Raw genomic sequence first — 25,104 nt, 5'->3', positions numbered from 1 at the left:
TTTATGTGAAAAAGCATCCTATATTTGGCTGAGGGGCACGTGAAAATATTAGCTACCACTATATACATATCTTCTTCCCCTACTTGTCAATGGCAACAACTGTATGTCATGTAGTGTTGTAGTCCATCTCCTTGCCAGAATTGTTGCCTACAATGTAGTTTCCAGTGCTTTGTTGAGTTAGTCTCAAATGACTCAAGAGATGGGGCTTCTAGTACCTTTCCTGGGAGACCATTCCGTATTTGCATTGCTCTCATGGTTAAGAAGTTTTTCTTAGTTATTAGCTCAATTTTTCCCTTTCCCTATTTTACCTCATTGCTACATTTATTTATCCTTCCCTTCAAATAATTGTAGCTGGTTTGGCTTCCTCTCCCCTTGATGCTTAACCCCCTCCTTCCCCCCGCAGCACTTTAGTGACTAATTCATTTTTACTTCTGCAGGTAACTTTTTCAATAGCAATTGCTGTTTTTCTTTTGCCCTTTGGTTAGATCCACCAAAGGTCCTAGATGAATAATGAAAAACATAGCAAATAGAGTTGGGTAAATAATATGCGACTATCTGCTGGGTGAATAATTTAGGGAAAATTTAATTGCATAATTTTTTTTTTAAATTGTGAAATTTAGCTAAATTATTCAGCAAATGTTATTCAGGCAGCTTTACCCTACCACAGTTTCCCTCCACCATCCAGCTTTAGACTGTTGAGTAAATTTGCTCGCTAGATTGATTTCTGAAAAAAAGGTTCACCCAGCCTTTAAAAACCATCAGAGTGCCTCCCGTGTCTGCATTTCCTTAATCTGTATTCCTAGACTTGCCTTTTTCCAATCTTATCATATCATTCTAGGCTCAACAACATGACTCCACCAAGCAAACGCACACTAACACAAACAAGATATAATTTACATTTGATTTTGCAGCACAGAACTGCAGTTATTCCACGTTCAAAATTCTAACAGTCCTGGTCGCTCAGTGCAATATTAACTTACTCAGTAGCACAAGTTCCAGCTCCTCCTTGCTGGAGGAGGGGGGAGGGATAGCTCAGTGGTTTGAGCATTGGCCTGCTAAACCCAGGGTTCCTTGAGTGGGCCACTTAGGGATCTGGGGCAAAATCAGTACTTGGTCCTGCTAGTGAAGGCAGGGGGCTGGACTCGATGACCTTTCAAGGTCCCTTCCAGTTCTAGGAGATAGGATAGGATATCCCTGCCCTTCTTTTCTCTACCCTCTTTCTTTGAAATTCCAAACATACTGGCAAGAGCACTGCTGCAGCCTCAGGATTTCAAGCCTGAACACCTCAAATGCCATTGCAGACTCTGCTTGTGATTTCATATAGTTCATGATGCAGGCCAGCGCAGCCAAAACTTCCTGGGTAGTGTGTGCTGTCAAAGATTCCAATATATTTCTTAAGATGAACAGACTAATTTATGAGAGAGGTGAGGTCAGAGCCCAGAGTGTAAGCTTGGGTTCTACTTCTACTGCTGACACTGTGTCCTGCTTACGGTCTTGGGCAGGATACTCAGGTCTTGATCCTACCCGCTGCTGAGACCCCTTATCTCTCAAGAAAGTCAACAACATGGGTGCCAACAAGATTGGATGCTGCTTTTTTTTCAGCAATACTATGAGGTTTAATGTAGTTAATGTTTGTAGACAGTGACAAAAGAAAAGTGTTTAGCGTTTTGGTCACAACAATAGTAGCTGCTCTCAAGAGAGAAACAAAACACCTTGGTTAATCATGGACCTGTACATAGAAATTCACTATGTGAGTTAAACCAAAATACAGCTGGGAAGGGGAGGAGAAGGCTAAGAATAAATGTTTTATTGTTTCCAGCTCATTTGTTGGGCCAGATTTTTAATCATTGGTTTCTAAATTGCCCCCTACCAAAAATTAAATACATATCTTTTTGTATGTACACATGAGTGCAATTTAGATCCCCACATATGAAAATTTGGCTCCCCCTTGTTCATATGCTGAAGATTTAGATTTGATTGTAGTTATCTGACTTGTAGCTCTTTGATTATTAATTGTGATGCATGCTTGTGTTTTCAAGTGGAAACTTTCTCTCCTTTCAGCACAACACTAAGTACTGTAGCATCAGGTAGAGATTGGAAACCTGGAATGCTTCCCGAAAGTAGGTTGCTCAAAATGGTCACTTCTCAAAAGTAGCTGCTTCTACTGTCCCTTTTAACAGATTTTTTTAAAGTTTTATCCTTATCCTTTGAAGAAAATCAAATATTATATTAGTTTATGCAGATTTCAAGGCTTCTTGTTTTCTCTCTCTTAAAGCTATGGAGGCATTACAAGGGATTTTGTGTACTCTGCTTCTGCTTTTCCAGGCATTGTTACTGTAATGCAAAAGGACAGAGGTTAAAAATGTTGCCTTGTAACTTGTGAAGTGGTGTCATTGGTTGAACATTTGTATTAAATTATAAGGCTCTTCAATGTGAAGTCTGTATTGAAGAGTCAGTGACCAGAGTCAGTAGTGGTTTCATTCAAATGTAGTGATCCTGCTCTGAGGGCAATTTTCATTCTTCCTGTTTCCATCAGTTTGGATGACATAGTCCCTTATACTTGGATTGACCAAGAGGTCTCGATTAGAGCAGCATGAGCCTAGCAAGGAATATTATTAATCAAAGCTGATTTGCCATAGTTTAGGTACAACTCATTCCTTTCCTAGGGATAAGCTCTTGTTAAATGGTAACATAAATTTCCATGATACAGCATTTTCAGGTATGATACGTTGCCTGTGATTTTTCTTTTTTATTTAATTGGGACGATTATTAAATTCAAGCTCTTTGCTCATCTCTGTTGGAAATGTAATATTAACATTTCTGAAATGACTTATGTGAGCTTAATGCTTTTAAAGTTCTTTTCAAATAAGCTGGCAGGTAACTTGCATAGGTGGCATTAGTGAGATAATGACATTTTAAAACCAAATCTGACTCATACTGATAAAGAAGAAAAATTAAGAATTAATGGAAGCAGGTTTAATTTATGCCTGTTATTCTGGAGTTGGTGAAAAGATATTTTCACCAGCAGTAGAAAGGACCTAATCCTGTGTTTGGAGTTCCCAAATGGTAGTGGTTAGTGTAGTTTGTGTTCTGTGCACGGTGGGGGTCCTGGCCCACAATTGGAGCTTCTAGGTGCTACTGCAATATACATTATACTAATAATCTTCTGTACTTGGTGTATGATATGTCTCTGTTGAATATTGAAGACCCTGGGCCAAATCCTTCTCTTCATTAAACCTGTGTTAGTTCATTAACTTTATTGGAGTTACTCCAGATTTAACAAGCATGACATAAATCAGAATTTGACCCTCAATGCAAAAATCCATAATTAATTTCTAGAGTTAATAGTAAGCGATTTGCTCTCATGCCTGAAAAATAATGATCTGATTATGTCCAACACAAATAAGAAAATTATCATCAGGATACTCGTAAAACAGGTGTACTAAAGTTGCCCTCCTGGGCCTGATTCTGATCTCCTTTATATTTGAGAAATAATGCCTGTGAAGTCACCAGAGTTGCACCAATTTGAAAGCTGGGGTAACAAAGAGGATGGGCAGGAACAGACAAAAGTTTAGAATCCTAGAATAATATATAATTCCTAAATAAAATAATAATAATTAATAATAATTAATTATTATTATTTTATTACTGATAAATATCCTTGTTAAATTTTACCAAACTCTTGTTTGGGTATTACTTTTTGTCTATTTCTGCTTGTCTCTCTTGTCTATATAGGTTGCAAACTCTTTGGGGTAGGGAGTTATTGTGTGTCTGTAAAATATCTAGGACAATGGGATCCTGATTCTGATGGGGGGGGGGGGGGATTCTTAGTGATACCATAATACAAATAATATAACAATAATAACCACATGCAGTGTCTTTTGGACAGTAGCCAAAAGCTGACATGCCAAGTCCCTTTTAGCTAAATATAACACAATAGCCTAATAGGACCATCCCTAACTCCGTCCTTTTCTTCCCAATTTGTTTGAGAAATCCCGAATTTTCATCTCAATCACTTAAAGAAAAGTGGCAAACCACTGCCCCGAACTACATGTTTACTATTTCCTGCCCATATCTTATGCTACTGAAATCTAGATAATCTAGATAGCGAGTAAGTAAAATGTGGTGCAAATAAAGCTTTTCTTCTCACTTGAATACTGAGGGTCAGCTTGTGGTCCCTGCTCTGGCCTCTTTGTGCAATCCTGGTGGAGCAGAGGGGCTGAAAAACTGCCCTATGAGGTCAGTTGAGGTTTCTCCTGGCATGGGGGAAATCCCAGATGACATAAAGTTGGTTTAAGGGGGTTTGTCAGCTGGCAATTTCTTGGCTGGCCTAATGGCTCATAGAGATCTGTTACAAGCTGAGGTAATGGCCCCAGGGGGCAGTATAATTTAGAACAGCCGCAGGGTTGAAATTATGCCCAGCAGCTTCAGCTTTAGAACAGAGCTCTGGTGCAGCTAAGAGTCCAGGGCTTAGTTTAGATTTCAGTTATATAATGAAACTGCTTGGTTATTTGTGTTCAGATATACAGAATCATGTCTAGTAACTTTGCTTATCTCTAGATGTGAGGAGTCTGGGTTCACAGGTGCAGTGGAGATCCCCACTCTGAACTAAGTGCACATGGCAATATATTATTCATTCAGAACAGCGGACAATTATGTATTAATACATAACAGAACATGCATTTGCTTTTTGACATCCCTGGTGCTTAAAAGTCTACTGTTTTATTTCAATTTCCTTCAGATAATTTAAATACCCTCCCAACCTTTAAACATTTATTGCTAATTTGGCTACTCAAACCACAGTTGGGTAGCTGCTGCATATATTCCTAAACCCACTTCATCTCATCCTAGACCAAATAAAAATGTTCTCTTTGCAGCTGTAGTGAGGTCAGGAGCAGTTTTCCTGAGCACAGCTGCATCCAGCCATAAATATAATGTGGCTAGCAGCTAGCTAGCTTTTTGATGGTCTTTATTACCATTTTGTTAGATCATAACTTGAAGGTGGCCATTATCTTTTAATAAAGAAACAAATTAAACAACCCAAACAAACAAACTAATAATAAAACCCTAATCCAGGGTTTATTCTTCTTCTTCCACATATGTGAATGGGAAGCACAATGCCTCATTTTCTTTTTGCTTCATTAAGGGCTCTCTATCTGCTACATTTAAGCCATGCACATTTTATACTGCAAATTGACAGTGTTACTCTAATTGCCAAGTTCTCCCTCCAACTCCTCCCAGCTGCATTAGGAAAAATGGCACAGATCTTAATTGCTTCAGTGTGTTAGAAGATTATATTCATCAGTGGGAGAGGTGGTGAAATAGGACTTGGTTTTAGAGGCATGATTTCAAAAACTAGAGGGCACAACAATGCCTTACTCTGGGAAAAGTTGCTTGTTGGAACATTCATTTACACTGCCCCCAGCTAGTTTTCTTGGTCTAGAATTACATGAATTGAAGCATGCTTTGTTTCATTAACCTAAGATTTCAATAGCAAAGTTATTGCAAAATTTTAAGAATAATACTTTGTTTTTACATAGGCCATGTCCATACTTGGAACTGGGGGTGTGATTCCCAGCTCGCACAGAGATCTAGTTTTCATCAAGCTAAAAATAGTAGTGAAGCCGCAGTAGCACAGGTAGCGGTGAGCAGCAGCATAAGATAGGAGCACTGAGTACAAATCCATCCAGACACCATGGGTACATATTTGGGGCAGCTAGACTATGTCATTGCTTGTCACTGCCCATGCTACTGTGGCTACGATACTATTTTTAGCACACTGTAGTGATGAGAGCTAGTGCATGTATCCTAGCCTATCTCCTAGAGCTGGAAGGGACCTTGAAAGGTCATCGAGTCCAGCCCCCTGTCTTCACTAGCAGGACCAAGTACTGATTTTGCCCCAGATCCCTAAGTGGACCCCTCAAGGATTGAACTCACAACCCTGGGTTTAGCAGGCCAATGCTCAAACCACTGAGCTATCCCTCCCCCATATGTCTACATAGTAGCCACTATGGCTGTGTCTACACTTGGAGGTGGGGTTGGGGAATCCCATCCCCACCTCCAAGTGTAGACACAGCCATAGTGGCTTTAATCCAATAGGATCACAAGGCACTTTAATAACTATGGGCCAAATCCTGTTCTGTACTGAGCACTGGCAACTCTCACTGAAGTCAATGGGAGTTGCATGTGCTCACCACCTCTGAGTTTGTCCACGTATGCGGTCTGATTCTGTACCATTGAAGTCTGTGGGAGTTTTGCCATTGACTTCAATGGGAACATGCACCAACAAATGGGAATGCACCAACAAATGTAGCTTCCTCTGCTGTGAAAGCCAGTAGCCAAGCAGACAACCATTTAAACAGAACATCCTGCACAATATCTGGCGCTGTGACGCTCTCCTCTCTGAACTTCCGAGCAGATCTCTATTGCATATAATTTACTCACTTCATGCGTGGAAATGCCACTGACATCAGTGGAAGTATTGTGAGTTGGCTGAGTGCAAAATAACTAATAGAACTATGACCTGTGAATGCGAGTGGAGAATGATTAGTTCAGAAGATTCTTGATAAGATATCTAAACTTTAAAAATGAACCTCTAATCAAAGGATTTAAATTAGTTAAAATGATTTAGTAAAACCTGACTAAGTCCAGCCTGCTTGAAAAAGACCTCTGGCAATGTTCAGTGTTTTACTGTGATGAAATGTATTGTAGCAAATTTTGTTTGCTTACTAGTAAATAGGCATGGTAGGAAAAATTTATTTTGGGTGCAGTAAAAGTTGCCATGTCTTGTCAGATATATTAATGTTCTTACTTTTTTGTTAGCATTTGCACTGGTGACATTTTGCAAACAGGGGTTCGAACAAAGGGCATCTAGTTCTGGAAGTTTAAATTATACTTCCCTATCTAAAAACCTCCTTGTACATCACATTCATCAGCAAGAGTTGACTATACACATTTATCTGAATGCCTCTTGCTTAGGTATAGTTCCAGGGGTTCTAATTTTGAATATATGTTAATTAATTAAAGCGGAGCAGTACCACATTTATTTATTTATTTTGGGAGTTAAATTGAGAACTGCACCCACAGCACAATCCCTGGGAGTATTGTAAATAATAATATGAAACGCCCCTCCCCCAGCTACCTGCTCAGACAACTAGAGTCTGCCTGCCTCTTTTATGGGCATGCAGTGAGCATGGGAAAGGCACCAGGAGTTTCCCGACATACCTGCATGACCTGCACAAGGGTCCTGGGCAGTCCTGAGTGCTGCTCCTTCTCTACTCATGATCCAAGAGGGCCAGATAGGAGGTAGGTTTATGGCTGTGTCTTACTGAGCCTTCCACTCCCTGGTGGAACTTGCTGATCCTGATGTGGGGAAAGATGCAGCATGAACTACACATCAAAAAGAGTGTACTATGGTACCCTCTGTGTGCCTGGGAGCTCTGGGAGAATGTCCCCTGCTGTTCCCTCGGGCTGGGGTAAGGTGGTCCCCCCCTACCTTTTATTATGCGCCATGCCTAAGTGGCACAAGCTAGCCCCAAGTGAAGAGAGTTACTACGCAACATGCACCGAGGGCTAAAAATCTTGGATCCCTCCAGTCAGATGTGGGAGCAAGTTCCAGAGCCAAAAGCACCCCAGCTGACCTCCAATGTTGCAAGAGCACGTTACGGAGCGAGGAAGTCATTCAGGTAACCAGTGCTTGCTCATATGGATATAATACACAAAACCACTATGCTGTGCATCAGTTAAGGTTGGAGATGTTTTCTGTGACCTAAACCAAAACTTCAGAAGCAAGGAAATGAAAATATTATGGTATCAATCACAATCAGCCCATAACCTCTACTCCTGTACCTAGAGACACACACCTCACTGCTAGCACAACCACCATCTGCTACATCTAATTCACTATACTGTATTCTTAACTCTGCCCATGTATATGAAAAATTATTTGCACTTCTCTCAAACCATGAAGTGTGCTTGCGTCGTCATAATGAGCCTGTCTGTCTAAGCTTGCTATGCTATATGCATATTTCATATTGTTTTGAAAACTTGGCAGACCAGATAACCCTGTTACATGGTGTGCTGTAAACTTGAGAAAAAATGAGTGAGTTGTCTTGAAATTTGGGAACTTTGTGAAGCACATAAAGTCTAAGGAAGTATAATCAGCTGTTTGCCCAAGATCTTCCGCAGCTTGTGTTAGATTAATTGAGTTTTGGTTAAATAAATGGGGACCATTCCATCATAAGCAACCAGGGGAAGGAATTTGGAGCCCGAGAAAAATTTCTAACGTAGGAAGAAGTCTGTTTGGCTGGAATTGGGTGCTTTTTTTTGATTGCAGAGCTTGGTGGTTTTAACTGCCTTTGATTTAACAAAAGCTTTAATTGGAAATCATCATCCCTTAGTCTCGTTAGCAAAAGATGCCAATCAGAAGAAATAATCTAAATTAAACCTTTTAATGTAAAACAATTATTTAAGGCTCTGAACAATTTATATTGCAATTTGTTATGGAAGAAATAATTATTCACATTCAAAGCATAAAATGCAAAGAAGTATAAATCCAAACTAAGCCATTTGGACCCTGTGTGGCTTGATTGAGAATCATCATTAATCATTTATTCATTCCTGAATGTCATGCTCAAAACAAAGAACAAACCTGTCACAAATGCTGACCCTCTCTGTGTTAAGAAGAAAATCAGGAACTTTTCATTGGTAGATGTTTATCAATTCTTTAGCATATATAATACTTTGGATCCCAAAGTACTTTGGAATATCTGAATAGGGATCAATCATCCTCTGCAGTGCAGCCATCATGGGGTGGGAAATGGTGGCCATTCTCTGCCAACAACTCTTCACAATGCTCTTTAGAAGAGGAAGTGAAGAAAAATATCTCAAATTTAAACTGTAATGGAGATTTTAGGCAGGCAGAATTCAAATTGGAATTTGGCCGTGACACTGAGGCTAGTACCACTCCTGTATGGAAGTGTGCCATTGGATCTTTAATGAGTGCAAGTGAATTAGACATCTGTTGGGAAGACAAGCCTCTGTACTAACACAGTGCCCTCTAACATAGTGCTGGGTCATTGGCTCAGTCTAACTCAGAGTGCTGACTGTCACCTACTGAACCCTCAGTTTTACTCTCTGCACCACTTGCATTTTCAGTCCAAGGTCCCAATCCTGCAATCAGAGTGGCATGGGCAGAGCTCCATTGATGTCAGTGGGGCTCTTTGTGGATGCAGAGGTCTGCCTCCATAGTGCTATTTGCAGGATTGGGTCCTAAATAATTTAAGTCCATCCCACTTTAGCATATAAGATCTGGCAAGAGCACAGCACTTAAGTGCTATGGCTGAAACTATCACCTCCCCCCCTGTCAAGGCTGTATCCCTACTTTGAACTTTAGGGTACAAATGTAGGGGCCTGCATGAAAACTGCTAAGCTTATCTACCAGCTTAGCTCTGGTCCCGCTGCCACCATTCTCGATGGATTCCCTCCCTGGGAAGCCTTGAGAAACCTTTCACCAATTCCCTGGTGAATACAGATCCAAACTGCTTGGATCTTAAACAAGGAGAGATTGACCCTTCCCCCCTCCTTCCTTTCACCAACTCCTGGTGAATACAGATCCAAACCCCCTTTGGATCTTAAAACAAGGAGAAATTAATCAGGTTTTAAAAAAGAAGGCTTTTAATTAAAGCAAAAGGTAAAAATCATCTCTGCAAAATCAGTATGGAAAATAACTTTACAGGGTAATCAAACTTAAAGAGCTCAGAGGAATCCCCTCTGTCTTAGGTTCAAAGTATAGCAAACAAGAAAAGCACTCTAGTAAAAGGTACATTTACAAGTTGAGAAAACAAAGTAAATCTAAGACGCCTTGCCTGGCTTTTACTTACAATTTTGAAATAAGAGAGACTTGTTTAGAAAGATGGGGAGAACCTGGATTGATGTCTGGTCCCTCTCAGTCCCAAGAGCGAACAACCCCTTAAACAAAGGACACACACAAAAGCCTTTCCCCCCCCAAGATTTGAAAGTATCTTGTCCCCTCATTGGTCCTCTGGGTCAGGTGTCAGCCAGGTTACCCGAGCTTCTTAACCCTTTACAGGTAAAAGGATTTTGGAGTCTCTGACCAGGAGGGATTTTAGTACTGTACACAGAGAGCTGTTACCCTTCCTTTTATAGTTATGACACGCCCCCCAAATCACAGATAGTGTTGGACGTTTGGTTCCACACTGGCTGTGATTTCTTTCCTGGAGCTCTAGGAGAAAACAGAGTTAATAAGACACACGTACCTTTAGACATACTACTGATTATATAAAAACTAACAATATGTTTCATTCCAAAAACAATTGTTAACCAGTTAACTCTGGGAAACTTTCCCGGGAGAGTGCATCAGCCACTTTGTTAGAAGCTCCCGAAATGTGTTGTATTTCAAAATTAAAATCTTGGAGAGCTAAACTCCACCGAAGAAGTTTTTTGTTATTTTCCTTGGCGGTATGAAGCCACTGTAGCGCAGCATGGTCTGTTTGTAGTTGGAAACGCCGTCCCCAAACATATGGGCGTAGCTTTTCTAGCGCGTACACAATGGCGTAGCATTCCTTTTCGCTGATTGACCAGTGGCTTTCCCTCTCAGACAGTTTCTTGCTGAGAAACACGACAGGATGGAATTCTTGATCTGGTCCTTCCTGCATTAAAACTGCTCCCACGCCTCGCTCGGAAGCATCTGTGGTTACTAGGAACGGTTTGTCAAAGTCTGGGGCCCTTAGCACAGGGTCAGACATGAGTGTTGCCTTAAGCTGGTTAAAGGCCTTTTGACACTTATCAGTTCACTGAACTGTATTTGGCTGTTTCTTTCTGGTTAGGTCTGTCAGCGGGGCGGCGATTTGGCTGTAGTGTGGTACAAATCGCCTATAATATCCGGCCAAGCCTAAGAAGGATTGGACCTGTTTCTTTGACTTTGGAACCGGCCACTTTTGGATAGCATCCACTTTGGCCTGTAGGGGATTTATAGTTCCTTGACCCACCTGGTGCCCCAGGTACGTCACTCTGTTTTGGCCTATTTGACACTTTTTAGCCTTAACAGTTAGTCCTGCCTGCCGGATGCGCTCGAAGACTTTTTTCAGGTGCTCCAGGTGTTCTGTCCATGAATCAGAAAAAATGGCCACATCATCGAGGTAGGCAACTGCAGATTCTCCCAATCCTGCTAGGAGACCATCTACAAGTCTTTGGAAGGTGGCGGGTGCATTTCGCAACCCGAAAGGGAGTACATTGAATTCATACACCCCTGCCTGGGTGACGAAGGCTGACCTTTCCTTAGCGGGTTCATCTAGTGGTACTTGCCAGTACTCTTTGGTTAAGTCTAAAGTAGAGATGAATTGGGCATGTCCCAATTTTTCCAATAGCTCATCTGTGCGTGGCATTGGATAGTTGTCAGGACGAGTTACAGCATTTAGCTTACGGTAGTCCACGCAAAAGCGTATTTCCCCATCTGGTTTGGGAACTAGAACCACTGGAGATGCCCATGCACTGGTAGAGGGGCGGATTATACCCATCTGTAGCATGTCCTGGATCTCCCTTTGTATAGCCGCTTGGGCATGAGGTGACTCCCGGTAGGGTGGGGTTCTAATTGGGTGAGCATTACCTGTGTCAATGGAGTGGTATGCCCGTTCGGTCCGTCCTGGAGTGGCTGAGAAAATCGGTGCAAAGCTTGTGCACAGCTCCTTTATCTGCTGTCGCTGCAGACGTCCCAGGGTCGTGGAGAGGTTCACCTCTTCCACGCCACCATTCCTTTTTCCTTCATAGTAGACACCTGCAGGCCACTCCGCGTCATCAGTTTCCTGGGCTGTAAACTGGCAAACGTTTAATTCTCTAGAATAAAAGGGCTTAAGAGAATTAACATGGTATACCTTAGGCTTTATGTTGGAGGTGGGGGAGGCTATGAGATAGTTAACAGCTCCTAGGCGCTCCTGGACCGTGAATGGTCCTTCCCACGATGCTTCCATTTTATGGGCCTGGAGCGCCTTTAAGACCATGACTTGGTCTCCTACTTTGAAGGACCGTTCTCTGGAATGTTTATCATACCAGGCCTTTTGCTCTTCCTGAGCATCCTTTAGGTTTTCTTTAGCAAGGGCTAAAGAGTGTCGGAGGGTGTTTTGTAGGTTGCTTACAAAGTCTAGAATGTTAGTTCCTGGAGAAGGCGTAAACCCCTCCCATTGCTGCTTCACCAACTGTAATGGCCCCTTAACCTCGCGGCCATACACAAGTTCAAATGGTGAAAACCCTAAACTGGGATGTGGTACAGCCCTGTAGGCAAAAAGCAACTGCTGCAACACTAGGTCCCAATCATTGGAGTGTTCATTTACGAATTTACGTATCATGGCCCCCAAAGTTCCATTAAACCTCTCCACCAGACCATTGGTTTGATGGTGATGAGGGGTGGCAACCAAGTGATTCACCCCATGAGCTTTCCACAGGTTTTTCATGTTCCCTGCCAGGAAATTAGTTCCCGAATCTGTAAGTATGTCGGAGGGCCACCCTACCCTGGCAAAAATGTCTGCTAATGCCTGGCACACACTTTTAGTCTTGGTGTTGCTTAAGGGTACAGCTTCCGGCCATCGGGTAGCAAAATCCATGAAAGTCAGTACGTACTGCTTTCCTCTGGGTGTCTTCTTTGGGAAAGGACCCAGAATATCCACAGCTACTCGCTGAAATGGGACCTCAATTATGGGTAGTGGCTGGAGAGGGGCTTTAACCTGGTCTTGGGGCTTTCCCACTCGTTGGCACACCTCACAAGACCGGACATAATTAGCAACGTCCTTGCCCATTCCCTCCCAGTGGAAGGACTTCCCCAACCGGTCTTTGGTTCTGTTCACCCCAGAATGGCCACTGGGATGATCATGGGCTAAGCTCAAGAGCTTTACCCGATACTTAGTGGGAACTACCAACTGTCTTTGAGGATGCCAGTCTTCCTGGTGCCCACCAGAAAGAGTCTCCTTGTATAAAAGTCCTTGTTCTACAACAAACCGGGATCGGTTAGAAGAGCTGAGAGGCGGTGGGGTGCTCCGTGCCGCCGCCCAAGCTTTCTGAAGGCTGTCATCTGCTTCCTGCTCGGCCTGGAACTGTTCCCTTGATGCTGGAGACATCAGTTCCTCCTTGGACTGTGGACTGGGGCTTGGTCCCTCTGGAAGCGATGCAGGTGCTGGGGCTTTTTCCATTGACTGTGAACCGCTGTCCGCTGGTGCACTATGTGGTATTTCAGGCTCTGGCTGAGCCTCTTGGGTAGGGTTATCTGCTGCTTCCGCCAGTTTAGGCTCGCTGGTGCCCTCTGGCATTGGAGTTGTAGACGGGGTTGCAAGCGCTGGACTCAGTGCTGGCAATGGTTCTGGTGCTGGTTGCGTTGCCAGTTCCGGTTCTGGGACTGGCTTTGGCTGGGTCTCTGGGATTGGATCCACTACGGCTGTTGCAGTCGTTGGCAGGGAATCCGGTTCCACCACCTGGTTTTGGGTCTCCGGTAACACAGACGGGGCCCTGGTGAACGGCTCAGGAACAGGGATGGGGGTGAAAGCTTGCTTAGCCTGGCTGCGGGTGACTATTCCCACCCTCTTGGCTAGCTTCACATGGTTAGCCAAGTCTTCCCCCAGTAGCATGGGAATGGGATAATTGTCATAGACTGCAAAAGTCCACATTCCTGACCAGCCCTTGTACTGGACATGCAACTTGGCTGTAGGCAAGGTTACAGACTGTGACACGAAGGGTTGAATTGTCACTGTAGCCTCCGGGTTGATGAGTTTGGGGTCCACTAGGGATTGGTGAATAGTTGACACTTGTGCCCCAGTGTCCCTCCAAGCGATAACCTTCTTTCCGCCCACTCTCAAGGTTTCCCTTCGCTCCGAGGGTATGAGAGAGGCATCTGGGTCTGGGGTTCTTTGGTGTGATTGGGGTGTAATGAACTGTAATCGGTTGGGGTTCTTGGGGCAGTGAGCCTTTATATGCCCCAGTTCATTACATTTAAAACATCGCCCTGCTAAGGTATCACCGGGGCGATGTTGGTTGCTGGAGACTGGTGTGGTGGGGTGAGAAGGCGTCTGGGGTTTCCCTTGGGATGTGGATGGGGTCTTGGGTTGTCCCCGGTGATAAGGTTTTGTTTCGGCTTGCCCCTTCTGATATTCGCTCCAACTGCTACTAGCTTTTTTCTTTTCTGTCACCTCCACCCATTTGGCTCCAATCTCCCCCGCCTCGGTTACAGTTTTGGGCTTCCCATCTAGGATGTACCTTTCTATTTCCTCAGGAACACCCTCTAAAAACTGCTCCATTTGCAATAGGAAGGGCAACTCTTCCGTAGATTTAACATTTGCTCCTGATATCCAGGCATCCCAATTTTTCCCAATGTGGTAGGCATGTCGGGTAAATGACACATCAGGTTTCCACCTTAGGGCTCTGAACCGCCGACGGGCATGCTCAGGTGTTAGCCCCATTCTGATTCTGGCCTTGTTTTTAAAAAGTTCATAACTGTTCATGTGTTCCTTAGGCATTTCAGCCGCCACCTCTGCTAAGGGTCCACTGAGCTGCGGCCTCAGCTCTACCATGTACTGGGTTGGAGGGATGTCGTATCCAAGGCAAGCCCTTTCAAAATTTTCTAAGAAGGCCTCAGTATCATCGCCTGCCTTGTAGGTGGGGAATTTCCTGGGATGGGAAGTGGTACCTGGAGAGGAGTTGTTAGGATGGTCTGATGCACCCTGCCTAGTCCTTGCTGCTTCCAGTTCCATCTCTCTTTCATGGGCCTCCTGTTTGGCTTTCTCTTCTCTTTCATGGGCCTCCTGTTTGGCTTTCTCTTCTCTTTCATGGGCCTCCTGTTTGGCTTTCTCTTCTCTGTCATGTTTGGCTTTTTCCAGCTCCATCTCTCTCTTGTGGGCCTCCTCTTTGGCTTCTTTCTCGAGTTTTTTAATTTGAAGTAGTCTCTGATGTTTTTTCTCATTTTCTTCTGCTTCTAGTCTGGCCAGTTCTAGTTTGCTAGCTGCTTCACTGGTAGTCATTTTCCTGCTTTCCTGTGCTGGGCCACACCCCTCTGCAGTTGACTGAAACTGGGATGTATTTAGCTCAGGCTCCTGCTGAGTGCTGCTGAGTTAACAGAGACTTTCTAACAAGATACTCCCGAGGATGTAAAAAGAAAAAAAACACAATTCAGATTGTAAATTACCTTTACCAGATCAAAGTTTGCTCACTGATTGAACCGTTCTCTTAACAAAGGACCTTGTTAAAAAAAACTTAACACCTCTGCCTTCAGGCAAGGAGAGATAAGATATGCATCTACCTTCAGCTCTGCTCTCCAAGCAGCTAGAAGGGAAAAAAAATCTCACTGGCTTTTGGGTTTAAAACGATCCCACCGCTGTGCCACCATGTCAAGGCTGTATCCCTACTTTGAACTTTAGGGTACAAATGTAGGGGCCTGCATGAAAACTGCTAAGCTTATCTACCAGCTTAGCTCTGGTCCCGCTGCCACCATTCTCGATGGATTCCCTCCCTGGGAAGCCTTGAGAAACCTTTCACCAATTCCCTGGTGAATACAGATCCAAACTGCTTGGATCTTAAACAAGGAGAGATTGACCCTTCCCCCCTCCTTCCTTTCACCAACTCCTGGTGAATACAGATCCAAACCCCCTTTGGATCTTAAAACAAGGAGAAATTAATCAGGTTTTAAAAAAGAAGGCTTTTAATTAAAGCAAAAGGTAAAAATCATCTCTGCAAAATCAGTATGGAAAATAACTTTACAGGGTAATCAAACTTAAAGAGCTCAGAGGAATCCCCTCTGTCTTAGGTTCAAAGTATAGCAAACAAGAAAAGCACTCTAGTAAAAGGTACATTTACAAGTTGAGAAAACAAAGTAAATCTAAGACGCCTTGCCTGGCTTTTACTTACAATTTTGAAATAAGAGAGACTTGTTTAGAAAGATGGGGAGAACCTGGATTGATGTCTGGTCCCTCTCAGTCCCAAGAGCGAACAACCCCTTAAACAAAGGACACACACAAAAGCCTTTCCCCCCCCCAAGATTTGAAAGTATCTTGTCCCCTCATTGGTCCTCTGGGTCAGGTGTCAGCCAGGTTACCCGAGCTTCTTAACCCTTTACAGGTAAAAGGATTTTGGAGTCTCTGACCAGGAGGGATTTTAGTACTGTACACAGAGAGCTGTTACCCTTCCTTTTATAGTTATGACACCCCCAATACTAAGACAAGAGAAACTGGTGAGATACTGGGTGAGGTTCTTTGACCTGCGTTATGCAGGAGGTCAGAGTAATGGTCCCAGGAGATCAGAGCACAATGGTCCGTTCTAGCCTTAAATCTATGAAACCTGAGGGTCAAGATTGAAAATGGAAATGTCTCCTTTAAAATAAGATAACTACAATTTAGAGTTTTAAAAACCCTACATGCTTTTGTATAAAAATGCATTTGATTATATTAAAAAATATCCAGACTGGAAAACATTATCCTGGATTTTAAATGACCATATAATATAAAAGTGAAGTAATTTCTTTCAATTTTAAAGAACCAAGCATATTTATTAAGGAACTTCATTTTAACTGCAGGTACTGTGCACACACATTTTATGGTCTTCTGTACTATGCATGTGTATTTGTATAGCACTGAATTTATAATGCATATATTCTGAATACATTTAAATGGTAGTTCAGGTAGGTTCAGTGTTACCTTTTGAGTTCCCCTTGGTATTATACCAGTGACAACTGAGAGCAGACCTTTGTCCAGCAAACATTAAAATCGTTGTATAATGTATTTTCTTTTCTTTCAAAAAGTAATAGAGGTGTCGCAGTTTATTCTTTTTCACTGAAGTGTTCTGGTTTGGTACTTTTTAAAATTTAGAAATTAAAAAGAAAATGCTCCAAAATCTCGTGCTTTTCATGCCAAGTAGTTTGTAAGTGAAATCACTACATGTTTTCTCTATCTGAACTGAGTTTGAGGTTTATGGAAGGCACAATGTTCACAGCACTGGAGGCTGGAGTTCTCTGACTGTCCACCAACTACAGCAGGGGAATTGCCAGTGCAATCTGCTTGCACTACACAACTACTGTGCTTCAGTACTGATAGGACTCGACGGAGACTTCTGGAGAGACCGTGTGGTATACCCTTTTTGCCTCTTCCATCCTTGACTTCTCTCCAGACACTGACAACTAAAGTCCAGATCAGTGCCAGTTGTGATGTTGGTGTTTGAGATGTGGTCACTTGTCCTGTGGAAACTGGATTAAGATCATTTCACACTGATTACTGCCAAGTGTCATATGGTAGCTATTTTTTCAGTCACTTGTTACTTGAGCTAAATATAAGCCAGTGATACACAGGTAAAAGACTGTCTTGCATTGTCAATCATCTGACACATCCATTCTCTCCAAAAGCTGAATTTCAGCATTTAAGTCAGTGGAATATTTCCAGGTTTACACTGGTATAACTGAGAGCAGAATTTGGCCCAGTAAACATATACAATCAGAAGACTGATCCATAGATTAAAGTATACTTCAGCACAAAGGAACAATTCAACTGGGCTACTTCACGTAAATTTGAACTAGTTTACATATATGAATGCTATAGTGACATAGATTCATAGATTCATAGATTCTAGGACTGGAAGGGACCTTGAGAGGTCATCGAGTCCAGTCCCCTGCCCGCATGGCAGGACCAAATACTGTCTAGACCATCCCTGATAGACATTTAACTAACCTACTCTTAAATATCTCCAGAGATGGAGATTCCACAACCTCCCTAGGCAATTTATTCCAGTGTTTAACCACCCTGACAGTTAGGAACTTTTTCCTAATGTCCAACCTAGACCTCCCTTGCTGCAGTTTAAGCCCATTGCTTCTTGTTCTATCCTTAGAGGCCAAGGTGAACAAGTTTTCTCCCTCCTCCTTATGACACCCTTTTAGATACCTGAAAACTGCTATCATGTCCCCTCTCAGTCTTCTCTTTTCCAAACTAAACAAACCCAATTCTCTCAGCCTTCCTTCATAGGTCATGTTCTCAAGACCTTTAATCATTCTTGTTGCTCTTTTCTGGACCCTTTCCAATTTCTCCACATCTTTCTTGAAATGCGGTGCCCAGAACTGGACACAATACTCCAGCTGAGGCCTAACCAGAGCAGAGTAGAGTGGAAGAATGACTTCTCGTGTCTTGCTCACAACACACCTGTTAATACATCCCAGAATCATGTTTGCTTTTTTTACAACAGCATCACACTGTTGACTTGTATTTAGCTTGTGGTCCACTATAACCCCTAGATCCCTTTCTGCCATACTCCTTCCTAGACAGTCTCTTCCCATTCTGTATGTGTGAAACTGATTTTTTCTTCCTAACTGGAGCACTTTGCATTTGTCTTTGTTAAACTTCATCCTGTTTAACTCAGACCATTTCTCCAATTTGTCCAGATCATTTTGAATTATGACCCTGTCCTCCAAAGCAGTTGTTCTCCAAACCCCGCTGAAACTGTGATATCAGTTTTATGTTTGCACTTTTTATTAAAAAATGTGAAATTTAAATTAACTCTTTCCAATTCCAGTTCTAGTCTAGCGAATTCTTTTCGAATACAGAGATCAGAAATGTCCTGCCTCTTTCCTTGTCAAATTTATTTTCAGTGTAAAACTCCATTAGGAGAACCCAGAAATATATAATATAAATAAAACATGGACTTGTTTGGTCATGTGACATGTTCAAAATCACAATGGAAGCTATGGAAGTTCTGGGCTGAAACCTGCTATTCTGAAGGAGAAGTCACATGTCTAATCCACTGGGCTTCTCAGAAAAAGCCTCATATCTATGTGCCTAGTTATGCTGTCTATAAAATGGGGCTACTCATGTACCCACCTTTGTCAATTGCTCTGAGCTCTACAGATTAAAAGTACTATGTAAATCCAAGATATTATTGGCCTGTGAGCCACATGACTAGGGTTCAGCTTCTGGATCAGATATTTATTTCAATGTGACAAGTCACTTGGACAAGTCACTTAACATTGCTGTTGTGCCATCTGTAAAATGGGAATATTAATCCTTATTCATCAGACAGGTAGGCTGTGCAACTTGATTAGGAAAATTTAAACAAACAATCTATACAAAATACAGCTCTATATAGTGAATATATGTTTGTTTTTATTTTTTGTATTGCGTATTTTAATTTTCTACAATGCCTATAACTTGGAAATGGCACTTGGTGCCTGTAACGTTCCTCCCTCTCAAGGTTGGGGTTCCCCCTTCCGATGGCATCGGGAAGCCGACACACCCGCTGGAAGTTCATTAGGTGGTCTGACGTGGGCCCGTGAAAGTTGGTCAACTAGCCCTTCAGGTTTCCCTCAGGAGAGTTCCACATGTCCCCAGTCGGCTGGTAGCCTGGCCTCCAGGCCAGGGTAGATAAAAACAGTCTATGGGCTCAGCACTCTAGGCATGTGTTAAGCACTTAAACAGTCTATAGCCTTCAGCCTCCTTGTTGGGGCAAACAACAACAGTCTATGGCTCTGGCCCTCTAAACATAGGCAGAATAATTAACCAGTCTATACCTCTCAGCCTCCTGGCTGGGGAAAACAGTAAATCTGTGGCTCCGTTCCTCCAGCCTAGCAGTTTAGTGCACAACCAGCCCATGTACGAGGTTGGGGTCAGGGGGTAGAGGGACCTGGGCCCACCCTACTCCACTGGGTCCCAGCCAAGGGCCCTAGCAATGGCAGGCGATTCCATCACAGGGTCAGCAGGGAAACATGGAGTTGCTGCCTTGTGTCTTGGCAATACAATCAGACCGTCTGGTTCCCCTGGACCACTTCCTATTGGTTCCTGCTGCTGCTGCTCCATCATCTCTGGGCTCTGGCTCATGATTGGGCAACCCTACCTCCGGTGTCTCCCTGGGGGTCTTCCATCTCCTGGGACCTTTCTTCCCCGCAGCAGGTCTGGGATTCTGCTGTGGGTTCGGCTCTCTGGGGTGGACGTCTGCATCTTTCCCCTGTCCGGGCCTGACTGAGCTGCATGGCCCTACTCTTATACTTTCTGTCCCCCCCTGCACTTCCTGTGAGGGAGGGGAGGGTGTGGTCAGCTGCACCCACCAGAGGGAGTTAACCCCTTCCATACTGGAGGGAGGCCACTCTGCCTCACTACAGTGCTCTAGTGTATAAGTAGTGCTATATGGGGCAGGTCCTCAGCTAGTGTACGTTGTCATAACTTCAGTGGAGATATGACAATTTACACCAGCTGATGATCTGCCCCTAAATCTTTAATTGCGTGATAATATACAGGTTCTCAAATTTATTTTTTCTACCACCTTAAATCCAGATGTGTACCCTCTTTGTGGCACTGTGAACTCTTAATGGGCTCAATCCAAAGTCTTCTGAAGTCAATACAGGGCCCCCATTGCCTTCGTGATCTCTGGATTGGGGCCTATATGCCATACAAATAGCATCCATATGAAAACTATGCAATATACTGTAGCTAGACAACATTCTATGGATGAAATATAACATAGAGAAACAATGAAAATGTTCTGGCATTTGTTGAGAATTAAGACAACATTAATTCCCTCAGTGACTACAACCTTGTCAGTGGTGTTTCTTTAATGTGTATTGCTGATCGTTGTGTTTCATTACAATTAAATACATTGCGTCTGGAAACAAAAATAAATTTTATATCAGTCTCTGGAAAACTTCAATTTTCAAGGTACTTGTAGTTGTCTAATTAGAAATATGTCAGTACCTTTCAGTGTGGTAATATACAAGAATAAATTCTGTACACAGTTCTCACTCAAACAGTTTAATATTTTCAAGTCCGCTCGTAGAAGAAATATTTACATTTTGTTAGTGCATTTTGAAGATTTAATACAAATACAAAATTATATAGATGTGTAACTAGAGTGATAACCAAACAAGTCTCATAAAATTATACACTGTTAATACAACATTGTACATGTATTTCTGTGGGGAACTACTTGAAGTACTGACATTAATTACTGTCCAATGGTGTACGTGTCTGCAAAAGAATGGAATATTCTCCTAAACGTATGATACATGGGTACTGAGAAAATTATTAAAGTACATACCTTGGGGAGAAGTGAACGTATTGTAAAAAAAATGTGTATCCATATCCATAGAAGTGTCTCCAACCCGAAATTTTAAGTTGCTGACGTAGCCATTCTAAGGATTTGGCCCCTTGTGGCAATGAAATTAGTGTAAGCATTCAGTGATGAGAAAAAATTAAAGATGTAACATGTTTTAAAAAAAGAAAAGAAAATGATTGTATATGACATTATTTATGAAATACTGTATGATCATGTACTAAAGATTGTATCGTAATGTCTATACACAAAAAGCTACAATTCAGGTTGTGTTTTACAGCCCTAAAGGCAGGATGCTGGAGTTTAGTACTGTGACAGAAGCCCTAGATATCCACAGATTTGTTACAATATTTGTTCTGGGATTTTTGGTGCTGTAGAAAGGGCCATGCTCATCATGCTCATGTCTGCAAGGTCTTTTGGTCATAGGAGTTAACCAGTTCTGTGATAACCACGGTTCAAATATCTTGTACTTAATAGCTTTTGACACTCGACGTTAAAACAAAATTGAAATTTATTATAGTGGTTACTCTGAGCAGACGCTGAAGTCACTGTCAATTGTTTTGTTATGGAGTGTCCTTGAGAAACGTTTCCATCTTTGTATGACTGCTTCAGTTTCAGGATGGAGCCACTAGAAACTTCTTCAATCTGATTTGTGAGAGTGATATCCAGGCTAGGTCTCCATGGTTACTGAAGCATGCTGGGTAGCAGGATGACTCTTCATGATAATTAGTGTAGACACTGCATCTTTGCTGTGTATTGGCTCTTGTAGAACGAAACAGCCTTCAGTTCTAACACTTGAAGCCATTCTTTAATGTAAATCCGGCAGCATTGGGTTCTCTGGGTGTTATTCCTCCTACCCGCCAAATACCATTAAAGAATGTGCTTCTGTGCAGCAGCACAAAATCAGATGTGACAGATGTTAGGTAGATCTTTTTAGACAATGCTTCTTTGTGAAATAAATAAATGAATGCATCTTTATTAATCCATGGAGGTATTTAATGTTGCAACTCTTCTGAAACCACTGGTATTAGGTTTGATTTACTTGGACAGCATTGCATTAGATTCTAACATGCATACATATGTATGAACACACAGAGCATCCCAAAATTAGAAGGTTTATTGCACCACAGAAGTTTGATACTGCACACAGAATGCCCATGCTGTTTCAAGCTAATGTGAGCCTTCTTAGCAATTCATAATACTTTCTAATTGCTATATACTAGTCAATGTCAATTTTCCTCTTGTGGCTGATCCTGCCCGCTCAAAGCTCCCCTTGAAGCCAATGAGGTTTTTGGTATACAAGAATGTTGGAATTGGACTGCAAATCCACTTATCTGTAGTAAGACACTGTGGGCCTGATCCACAGCCTATTGAGATCAACGGGAATATACAATAATATAATTATACTCCTTTATATATGATACTTTAATAACAAGACTGTTCATTTAAGCAAAGAAAAAATGTATCTCACACACATCTCCAATTCTACTGGTTTCCTGTTCTTTCCCCCACTATTTCATTATACTCTACTATACCAAATAATTTCCCCTATACCCATGTTCAGATTGGGTATAGGGGAATGTTTCCGACTCTTCAGAGGCTGATGTCCATGTCTTAGACTAATGATGCCATAATATTTAGTCTTATGAAGAAAAAAAACTCTGCTTTTTGATGGTTATTTAATAAAATATGTTGTATGCTAACAAACACCCACAGGCTCTTCTAGGCAATGTTAAGTCTGTGGGAGGGTGCATTTTACGTGTTCTGTTGTTGAGAAGCTACATTTGATATGAATTCTTAGTGTTCTATAGGAAATGCTTTCCTGATGGGTCACGATTCATTGAGTTTCCTCCTTTTTAGAGCTTTTTAGCTATTCTAGGAATAGCAATTGCAGCAGAATCATGAAAATTGTTCCAATGTTAAACTCGATGAATTTCCTTGCTTGGGATTACTACCTCACCTGACTGAGTCATTACATTCACTCTATATGCATCCGAAGAAGTGGGTTGTAGCCCACGAAAGCTTATGCTCTAATAAATTTGTTAGTCTCTAAGGTGCCACAAGTACTCCTGTTATATTTGCCATTAGTTATCAGTTCTCTTATTCTAGTATGTCTGAGAATCTGTGGTAATAGCCATTAAGCTGAACTGAATTAAAACACACTAGGGAACCTATAGTGCACACCAGCAGGGTCTACATGGACCAATTAATATTCAACATGTTAGCATACTTTAGACATCACACCCCTGTAGAGTGCATTACCCGACTCTACAAGCCCTCAGTGACTCTGTTCATAGTAACTAAATGTTGACCAAATCTTCAGCTGATGTAAATTGGAAGAGCACTGTTAACACTGATAGAGTTTTGCTGTTTTACACCAGCTGAGGATCTGGCTTTATACTTAATAGGGTTTGAAGGATCTGGACCTTAGTTTAGATACTTTTTTTTTGTTTTATTATGAGAGTATTACACAGTCTGAGGAAATTGATGAGGTAATCAGTGTGAAGACAGGTTTAATTCATTTTCATCTTCAGTTTCTTCCCCACCTACAGTGCTTTCATATGAAGTTATTTTTCCTGGTGATTACATGGTATCCTAGTAGCAGTGCTCTCAAGATTTAGAGGGCATGTCATCAGTTCTGCACCTGATAATTAATAAAACTCAGGATGTCTATAGTCTTGCAGTTAGTGGGCTGCCAATATAGAATTGAGTCACGGAAAAGGAAACTGTATTTTAAACAGGGTGAAAGGCAAAGAGAAGTTGGGAAGAAAAATTGGTAAATCGTAAACGTCTGGTACTTTACAAAATTCTAGATGGTGTGACAGTTATAAAGGTGATGTTGCTGCTACTGACAGATTCATTGACTTCTCTGCTGCTACAAAATTGCCAATGAACAATTATATGGGTTTTTTTCCCTCAGATCAGCAAGTGTGATGTGTCTCAGTTTGCTTTTTGCAGGAAGTGCTTCCAAGTGCAAAATAGGGGAGAAAACCAAGTCTAGTGCAGACAGAAATCACTTTTAAAATAATATTTGAAAGATTGAAGAAGGAAGTGTCTAAAAATAGGTACAGTGGAGTATCTGGTTGGGGGGGGGGAGGGAGGAGAAGGAAAAGGCAAATTGAAATGAGGTTAGATAAATATGTGAGCCATGATTATTTTGAGTGTTTTTGCAGTCAACTCTAAGTACCTGTCTGGCTGTTTAGACTGGAACAGGATAGAAGACTGGTTTCTACCGCTTTATTGAAACTGTTGATGTGACTGAATTGTCAGAAGGCTAAGAATAACTTGCCCCTGCTGACATCAGAAACACTTTTATAGAGCTTACTGATCACCTTACCTTTTCAGTTATCTGAAGCTATCTTGGAAATGCTTTTGTGGAATCCTTGTTACACGTATGAAGTCTCTGGGCTGGATCATCAGCTGATTCAAATCCATCTTCCTTTGACTTCACTAGTGCCATGTCTGTTTACACCACCTGAGAATCTGGTATTCTCAGTGTAATAAATCATGTGGAAATTCTGATGATTGAAGGCAAGCTATTAATTAAAATAAAGTACTAGAATATAGCAGATGTGAACCAATGCTGTGTTTGCCATTTGTTATTAAACTGAAGTGTTAAAAATATCAAATAATCCTTTCAATAATGTTTATTACATTAAAAAACAACAACTTGGCAGTGAATTGAAGAGAGGGGTGTTTTGTCCCTGGAACTTTGCTTTAAGTCCTTAAGTTCTTAATAAAAAAATAGGATTTTGATTCAGTCCCAAGTGGACATCAATTTCTATAATTTAATATGATTTGGCACAGTTTACAGCCCTTACTTAGGAAATGCCCAGGAGTGAGCTAACATAGTGACTTCAATTACCACTGACTTCTTGACAAGCTACTCTAAGGGTTTTATTCTCAAAGAATTTGCTTATCATTGAGTATCCTTTGTTAACACAAAGGATCTTTTACGTACTGCAGTTAGGGTGTGCCTGAAGGATGAAGTTCACTGCTGTGGGGCTGTGCAGGGTGGGGGACTGCCTTGGGAAA

At 41.9% G+C, this 25,104-nt stretch overlaps 1 protein-coding gene across 3 annotated transcripts in view; it reads left to right on the top strand.

The window, feature by feature from the left end:
- The window catches only part of PID1 (phosphotyrosine interaction domain containing 1), a 161,357-nt gene that overhangs the window by 59,317 nt on the left and 76,936 nt on the right, over positions 1–25,104 (top strand). The window contains exon 3 of one of the 3 annotated variants that reach the window (XM_065411182.1): positions 9,099–9,106. The exons of the other annotated variants lie outside the window; for them this stretch is intronic. Within the exon in view, the coding sequence (XP_065267254.1) occupies positions 9,099–9,106 (8 nt within the window). The remainder of the gene's footprint in view (positions 1–9,098; positions 9,107–25,104) is intronic. 3 annotated transcript variants of the gene reach the window in all.

The sequence above is a fragment of the Emys orbicularis genome, chromosome 9 (assembly GCF_028017835.1).
Source record: "Emys orbicularis isolate rEmyOrb1 chromosome 9, rEmyOrb1.hap1, whole genome shotgun sequence".
Lineage (NCBI taxonomy): Eukaryota > Metazoa > Chordata > Testudines > Emydidae > Emys > Emys orbicularis.
Note: the sequence above shows the minus strand (reverse complement) of the source record. Positions and strands in the feature narration are given on the sequence as shown.